The following is an 8,930-nucleotide window of genomic DNA, read 5'->3' on the forward strand; positions in this document are numbered from 1 at the left end:
CCATCAGAATGCATTACACAAAGAACAAAGACTGTGTACACTGGATGACGATGATTAGCTCACCATACCAGATGATAGGAAAACTCTTATTGCGCTCAGCTCATGAATATAATACCTCATTATGCCCCTCAGCCCCCCATTTTCAAAAGGGGTTTTCCTCTATTTAGAGCACCCATATAAATTACATATTTTGCCTGGCAAGTGTCAACCATTCAGCTACTTTGAGGAAATTAGGAAATGATTTGGCACAGCGGTGATACGTACATAGCAAAAATATTGAAATGTGATACGATAATTGTTAGGATATGATGTGTTGACTTTTTCTATGACAAGGTAGTTATTCGTCCTTTGTCTCACATGAAGTTGAGTTTGTAAAGATAAATTGACTTCAAATCAGGGATAACAATGGTTTCCAGAGTTAGAGTTCCACTTGTCTGACTTCATTGCGGGAAAGCGCGGGCTCAATTCCCACTGGCAATGATATGATTGTGTGAATGGCCGCCTGTCTCTCTGTGTGCCCTACGGCTGACTGGCGGCCAGTCTTGGGTGGCCCACAGCCCTTATGAGAATGCGTGTCATAGAAGAGTATTCAAAGTGATTACATACAAGAAAGCAGAGAGGAATACGTAAGTGTTGTTTATTATTTGAAGTCATGACACTTGTGCAGTCTGGATTTTTTGGGGGGAAAGTTAACTGTTAAGAAGATATTCTTACATGTTGAGTTATCTCTTTTTTCCCTATACTTATAATGTACCTCTCCTATTTTATGTATATCTGCTTAGTTATTTGCATTTTGAGGTGTCAAATATTTTTGAATGCGCTTACAATAGTTTATCATCAAAATATTGTTGAATTAAAAAGAGACCAGTTTCAGAAAGAGATTTATAAATCTAGTGACTCTGAATGTTTTCGGTGTTATGCGTAGTCCGTCACAGAAATATTTTCCCGAATTCTTTTTATCGTTCACATCCTAAGTCTGATGTTCTATGGCCTCGGAAACCCTTTACTTGACATGTCTCAAGAATGTTTGTTCAGAGAGTCATTTTAATCTTACGCCTTAGGGCTCTCTGGCTAAACTGTTTATTGTGCCTTCCTCCTGGGTTTTCTGTTGACACATTTCCAGAGTGTAGATCTTCTCTGTCCAAATTCCCATATTCCCGAATCCCCCCCCCCCCCCCCCCCCTTCTGCTATTCTGTGCAATTGAAAAGCTATGAAGCCTACAAGAACCCTCTATAGGCTGGAGAAAGAATGTGTTGTAGTCCACTGCTTCCACAGTCAGTGGAAGTTCCTATGATGATAAAATGAGGAGGGAAACCTATTTACAGAAATATCGCACACAAACTCAAATTTCAAAATGAGATCATCTTTCCCATGAATCTTTGCTTTGGTCCCGCATGTCTTGATTGGCTGTCAAATATTAGGTCGCAGTTTTCAGAGGAGGCGTTTTATTTTTGGGGTTGGGAGAGGCGTTAAAGAACTTGTGCTCGCTGTGGCTTTCAAGGCTGCATTACAGCAGCAACTAGCTCAAACAAAGGATGTTTCATCTCCATTTTTTTAAGAGATCCTATTTCCTATTTATATCCCATTGCCAGTGGAGAAGGGATAACATATTTCTTGCCTTTCGCTCACTCTCCTGCTGACATTTCTCTGAAGAAATTAAGCAATCAGTCATTTTCCACTCATTTTATTGAACATTGACAGTCGTTTATTCACAAGAGTGAGTGAATGTCCACATCAATAGAATGTTGTTCGACGTGCCTGTGTGTTCCCTACATTTATAAAAAAAAAAAGAGGGATGCAACATTTTTTCAGTCAGTTGAAGGTATAAACCACGTTACTTTTTTTATTTGTAAAACATATATTGCAATATTTCACAATAAATTTTAAGTTTAGCTAAGAGGAAAAATTTAGATTTAGGAAAGCAGAAGTGCAAAGATGATGGAGAAACAAATTAGCAGCTTTTCCATAAACGAATCTTACCACTGATCTGAGCAGAAAATATTTTAACTTTGTTCATGGAAGTAACTGCAAAAAAAAATTGTAGAAATGATAGGTGTTTTTACCAATTGTATTATGCTATAATTTTATATTTCTTCTGGTAAAAAAATAAATGAAAAATGCAAATTATTTATCTTAGATAATGTTGATCAAATTGCAAACATATGTGAAAGATCATTACAAACTTGATTCAGGAAAAATCTTCAACCACACACTTTTAAAAACGCATATAAATGTGATTCAGCAAAACAATGGTGCATATGGATAGTCTGTTCATGTCTATTTTCACCCTATTTTCATAATTCATAATAGGATTCGTCTTAATTACACCATTTTTTTGTTGTCTTGCCGCAAGTGTTGAGTCCTGCTTTTCTTATTTTGCCTCCAGAAGCCCCATGGATGTAACAATTAGAGAACCTGAAGAACGTTTTAATGGTTACCCAAATGAGTTTCTCTTCAGGCAATAATAGTTCAAATTTCTTCCACTTTCAAACTGTCCTGGAGCGTTTACATGCAATAAACCAAAGAATCGTTTTTCTTTTTTTTTCATCCATTCATTCTTTAACATCTAAGACAAAATGACACCGTCATGTGACCTATTTTCTCAGAGGTTGCCATGCAAAATGGTCAATCTACATGATAATTTTGATATAAATTTGATGCCATATGCACTTTTGGACACAACCCAAACAAGTTGGAATTGAACCCAGGCCAACGCAGTAGCAGTGTGGCACCCAGACCACTTATCCACCACTTGAGTTTAACTGATGAATTAATAAAGACATATTCAGATGTCTTGCCTGGTCTGAACCCAATCTAAAAAGTTGGTGGAACTAAAAAACAGCTTACTATGGACTTTGTTGGTTTGAATACCCTATATCTTATTTTCCCCTTTCACAGGGCAGGCAAAGTCGCATTGTTGAATGTGACCGGTCTCACACAATAGGGGCAAGAATCTAAATGCTTAATTATCTGATAAGAAAGACCAAGACTGTTGTTCTCCTGTTCTTTGAAAGTTTCAAGGCTTTCATCATTATGATGAACAAAGCCTAAAAGAGAACATTAGTCAAAATCCGTAAAGGTTATAGCCATTCATTTTAAGTGTCAGCTAGTCATTATATTATTTTCCAATAATTTTTTGATACCACCTTGATTTTCACCTAGCTGACTAGCTAATTGGTTCGTAATGGCAGAATGGAAAAGTTCCAATTTAAAAAAAAAAAAAAAATGCAAATCGTTCCTTGTGGTTGTATATATAATTCATTTTGATTCCATTATCACGTTTGTTCTCATTTTACCATTCAAATCATTTCTTTTCTAACACCGGCACAGTGTGTTGCTCACATAGCAATCAAGTTCTCAACTGTATGTTTCAGCATCTAAGTAAATTGTATATCAAGATAAATAGATTTTGGAAACACGGACTGAATATCAAATGATTTTAGTTGCAGAATATAATTTCTGAATGATTGATTTGTGCGCTCTCTCTAAAACCTGAGTGTTGATGGGGTTTCCGTTAACAATCTGACATTGATGATGGAATTACTATCAATAGGTAAAAATAATGCCGTGCCCTTGATGTGCAATGCATCAAATTCATAGAAATGTGTTTGTTATGAAATCATGGTGAATGAATTGTAGGATATCTAACCCTAAATTTGTAACATTTGTTGTGTATTGTATTCATATCACACTAACGCTGCTATTTTATGAAATCAGTTGCATAAATTAATTCTGGTCAAATTCATTCAGCCCACAAAACTAGCTGGTCATCATTTAATCTCATTTTGGTGAAACAAACCAGCTCCCCTTCTTCAAACTGTTACTTACCACTCTTGTTTTATCAGTTGCCACCTTGTTTGCAACCCTAAACCACGTGGGAATATATTTGCATAGCTTATTCACTATTTGGCCATCAGTTCTAAAAGGTCTAGTATGAGGAGTATTGCTGATATAAATTAATCAGGTGGCGGGAAGTGAGAGCTACGACAGCAGGTATTTTTATGAAATTTGAAATGTGTAGAAAAAGTTGCTACTTTGAAATATTGATACCTAGACTGGTGTTTAATTGATATATTTATTTAATATTTAAAGATGACATCATTGCTTCTCAAGATGAACAACACAACTGTTGAAAGCTGTATTTGCGTGAACGCCTATGAGTGTATCTTCTCCCTGCTGATACCACATATTCTCAGCCTGAGTGTGAGGTTGCCTATCCATGCCTACATCCTGCTACTGCTCCTATCGAGACAGGGGGTCACATCCAAAATCTTCCAATTCAACCAGACTTTCGTTGAACTCCTCATCTGCCTCTATGATGTCTCCAGCATTGTTTTCTTCTACACTCCCAGTTGTTTAATGGGGAGCTTCACTGAATTTTTCCAGAATTTAAGTCTCACTCAGCCTTTTTTTATGGTTTTAATTTGTGCAGAACGCTATGTTGCAGTAGCAAGACCTTTGATGTACTTGAAGTTCAAGTCGTTGTGGTTCAATCTGGCTTTGTCTGGACTTTCATGGTTGTTCTCACTTGTTTGTTCCTTGGGAATTCTTTTTTCACCAGTTATGGGCAATATTTTAGTGGTTCTCCTAATAATATGTTCTTTGATAAAGCTTTACTTCTGTATTACTACTATACAGGTATTGAAACAACCCGAGCCGGGTGATAAGATCGGCAAAAAAGAGGACATGAACCACATGAAGCTGAGAGCCTTTAAAATAATTTTGGTCAACTCAGTATCAGTCACTTTTGTGTATTTACCACTAGCGACCATTGTCAGTATGGAAGGATACTTAGACATGTTTTATTATGCTTATCTTTTCAGTGGGTTTTATGGAGTTACAGCCATTTCAGCCTTTGTTCAGGCAATAATGTTCCTCATAACATATGGCAGTGGGATACCCTGTTTTACATGCATTTAATATTTTAGCATGAAGTTCTATTAAGGAAACAATTTTATTATGCTATTAATAGAACTGGCTATATGAAACGTGCAAAATAGCAGACTAGGTCTCAATGCATTGAGGCATTGTGGTGGCTTTGAGTTACATTGTTAAATGTACGCAGGTGTTTGTCATTGTTGTTTTGTACATTTGGTTTTATAAACTTTAAGAAATATGTCTACGGTGTATACAATTTTGTATATTTGCATTTCATTTGGTAACTGGAGTGCATTGGCAATATCCCATTGCTCCCTGACATAGTTTCTTTCCACATTCCACGATCTCAACTTTCACTTTAAAACAAAGAGCTAAAGATGTTCCAAAATAGGATCTTTTTCATTGATAGATATTCAGGTAGGTTTTAAAAAAAAAATTGCATTTTTATTCAATTATCGCCCTTATTGTTGTTTGGGTAGTTCATCTCTCAGCTCTTGTATTACTGTATAATATCTCATTATACAATACAGGGTTCCCTTTACGTTGTCAATGGGACTCGCGTTACACAGCATTTTTATTATTAAAATGAAATTTCAAGGGCTGTGTCTGTTTGAGTGACCTTTTGACAACCTTAAACTTTCAGATGCAACCAAAGTCTTAACTTTCTCAATCTAGCTAGTGTTTTGCACAACCTTGTCTTACCCAAGGACACATCAGACATCCTTGTGAGAGTTCACTGGAATCACATTTCCTAATGCTATTCATGCTCAATCTTTGTTTGGCCTCACAAGTGAACATTTGAATATGCAAATATCAGATCACTTCATTTGGAAGCCACTCTGAGCCCAATGTATTTCTGTTATTACATTAAGAAAATGAACGAAACCTTGCCTCATGGATTACTCCACTCTAAAATTGCACACACTTCCAGATTTGACGAGCATATGAGATAGTCTTTGCTTATTTCTTTCTTTAAGTATAATTTGACAAATGCTCATTTGTACACTTGTATTGATAACATGTTTAGTCGTCAACATTCATCTTTATTTTTAGTACATATACATTATACTCTATCAGAGTGTAATGGTTATTTTAAATCACAACATATTACATTGTTTTCCATATTCAGTACGGAATAAAACAAAGTGGATAAGGTTTGGGCTCCTTGGGTTCTATCCCAGCATATTTTTATTTTTGTAGGCCTTTTTAATAGTTTCAATAGTAACTCGAATACTGTGTGTTTGTCGCCTGTTGGAAAATGTTTGCATGGCCTGGAACATACTATTAGTTTTATTATGATTTAATCTGAAGTAAAACACAATGTGGCTAGTTTGCTCATTGAATGTTGCTGGCAGGAGTTCTTTTATTCGCCGTGTTCTTCACAGACAATTAGTAACAGCATGTAAAAACCCAAATGAAGTCATGTCCTTAATTCAGACTCTCTCCCTCATTTGTGGTTTGCTCCAAAGGAGACTTTTCATTGCAAATGCACCAAAACCTAACCCCCACAGCCACCTGGCCTGCGATGAACAGCGTCTTTGTGATTGACACAACGGTCTCATCGGCCTTCCCCTCACGATCAGCAAACACTGCTGCCAAAAAGAAATGACCCAGTCTACTTGATGGAAGACAGATCATAAAGTTGATTTTAAAATGCTTCAGGAATCTGCATTTTAAACTTAAGTGTTGGTCGGAAATCACCTTGATGGAATTTGTCATTGACACAGGGAAATTGTAAAATTTGACTTTCTTGCTGTTACCATTTTCATTTAGAACCCAACAGACATTTCACCGCCCAACACTTTTCCCTGTTAATAAACGAATAGAATGTTTGCCAACCATTTTTTTACACAGTGACCCTTGTGAGGATAAGTAGCAAGAAAAATGAATGCATGTATATGTATATTTTTTTGATTTGATTTCTGAAAAGTGTATTTTGTAATACCGTTACGTAAGAATATAGCGAAGGGAATCAAATTTCAAATGAATGTAAATATGGATGAAAACATCGAGATCATATTTTATGTGATACTATAAAGAGATAAAAGCATAGAAAGCATATTGATGATGAGATTCGGAAAATTACAAAGCATAGCTCTAGTTTTTCTCTCTGGTTTACGAGCTCTGGTCTATACAGTTGCCATGACAATGTACCATTTTGATTACGAAGGCCTAGTTGTACTACTCATAGTTTTCGAGTGGGGCTAAGTAAAGGGTTGAATGTACACGCTTAACAGATTTAAGCCCAACGACCTCAGGTTACATGTTCGACATGCATTTAGATGCATAAAACAAAAAAGCTCTATATTCTATTTCTCTTTTTGAAATCTAACATGGACATCAGGGCTCTCCAAAGTGGTGCCAGTTCTAAAATTAGCTCAGCATTGATGAGGCATTGGGCCCTATTTTTGTATGCCATCCAAATCTAGACCAGCACTTGAAGGGGAATTTTAAGCCAGGATTTGATCATTACTTGGACTTGCACTTTGGAAAAAAAAAAGGCTGGATATGCCGCTTAAAGCTGTGTTTTTTTGCACCTATTAGTAGACCGTTATAGAAAGATATGATCAAGTATATGCAGATATACAGATAATAACACAAAGTGGTGCAGACCAGTTATAAAATTACAAAACGTGTAGTGTGGTCAACGTGGTATGAAATTCCACATAGTGTTGTTTACTAGAGAGCTCTACCAACGGAAATATGACCTTTAGTTTTATTTAGGTCATCTCTACAATGTGAGTGATTATTTAGTCACCAGTTGTTTGCATACTGCACCTGTTCTATCTGAAATAAATTCTATTCTCTTTAAATAAATCCCTTGAGAACCTCACCTTTACAACTCGAGCCGCAGATGAAGTGATCCAATACTTCAACACCTCCCACCTTCTTCAGCCCTCCCAACCACCACCTGCCCTGATTCCACTACCTCCATTTCCTCTCTTTCTCCTCTTTGAAACCTTCAAGTCCATCTCCAGTTTTGCTTCCTTTCTTGTGGAAATTCCCCCCTTTATCTCCTTCCCTTCCTGTCGACATTGCTGTCTTACCCTATCTTCCTTGCCTCCTCCACATGTAGAATGTGTGAAATGTAAATGTGCAGACAGCTGCTCTCATTTTCCAAGTTTTTATTCAACCAATGGCTTAATTAACGCTTGCGAACTGTGACTCATCTCCAACTTTTTGAGCGCATCTCTGTAGGCCAATGGACATTCTCCTCTACGTTGCCTTGTATATCACTCAAACATTAACTCTTTAAATGCAACCATGTCCTGAGTTAATGCTAAACCAAGTGGTGATCTCCCAGGAGATGCCTTTTGAGTTACTTTTCAATTCATTGCTGTTTTCAAAGTCTTTGTCCCACATTTTCCTTTCTAGTTTATTTCAACTACCACCACCACCTGCAGCTACGTCTTTATTCCTTCTCTCTTCTGGAGTTAACAGAACCTCTTTAATTGGGATATCAATAAACAAGCAGCACTAGTATCACAAGGCCCTTTGAGATTTTTACAAATTTTATGCACAACCTTATTGAAGGGCCTCTTATGAATAGGAGTCCTCATTTTTCTTAGACGGTGTTGTGCCCATCAGAGAGCCCAAATGAATCATTTTCTCTGAAATCTCCTCTTATGTTCGGCAGCTTGGTATTTATATGGATTTTTTTTTTAATTTAACAGTGCTTGAAAAGGAACTGTATGTATTTTGCACTTTGTCACTTGACAGGATTAATGATAGGATTGGACTGATAGTCACAGAGATTTATGCAAGGAGTTTTTGTTTGAAAAACAAACGAACATCAAACAAACCCATGTGTTCTGCAGCAATGAGAGCAAACTGGTAGCAAATGTGAGTAATTTTTGATAGCTTCCCCATCCTGCATTAACTATCCTTTAAGTTTATTGTTTACGGGTTTTTTTCGGGGATTGTTTTACAGCAGTCTTCCTGGACACTGCTAAGTTATTTGATAGTGAGAGAAATGCTCATTTTGTGCGTTTAACTACAAAAAAACGTGTTTTTTGAAAGTTAAATCCCCCTTAACTTTCATTTGATGTAT

At 36.6% G+C, this 8,930-nt stretch overlaps 1 protein-coding gene across 2 annotated transcripts in view; it reads left to right on the forward strand.

Moving 5' to 3' along the window:
- LOC144198463 (uncharacterized) overlaps positions 1–8,367 on the forward strand; it is a 25,303-nt gene extending 16,936 nt beyond the window's left edge. The window contains exon 3 of one of the 2 annotated variants that reach the window (XR_013326717.1): positions 6,349–8,367. Coding sequence is in view for 1 of the 2 variants with exons in the window: in XM_077719488.1 (XP_077575614.1) it covers positions 4,094–4,921 (828 nt within the window). In the remaining variant the exon portion in view is untranslated. Of the gene's footprint in view, positions 1–4,093; positions 5,341–6,348 lie in introns of those variants that run through there. The other variant, XM_077719488.1, reaches the window with a different exon arrangement.
- The last annotated feature ends 563 nt before the right edge of the window (positions 8,368–8,930 follow it).

The sequence above is a fragment of the Stigmatopora nigra genome, chromosome 6 (assembly GCF_051989575.1).
Source record: "Stigmatopora nigra isolate UIUO_SnigA chromosome 6, RoL_Snig_1.1, whole genome shotgun sequence".
Taxonomy (NCBI): Eukaryota; Metazoa; Chordata; class Actinopteri; order Syngnathiformes; family Syngnathidae; genus Stigmatopora; species Stigmatopora nigra.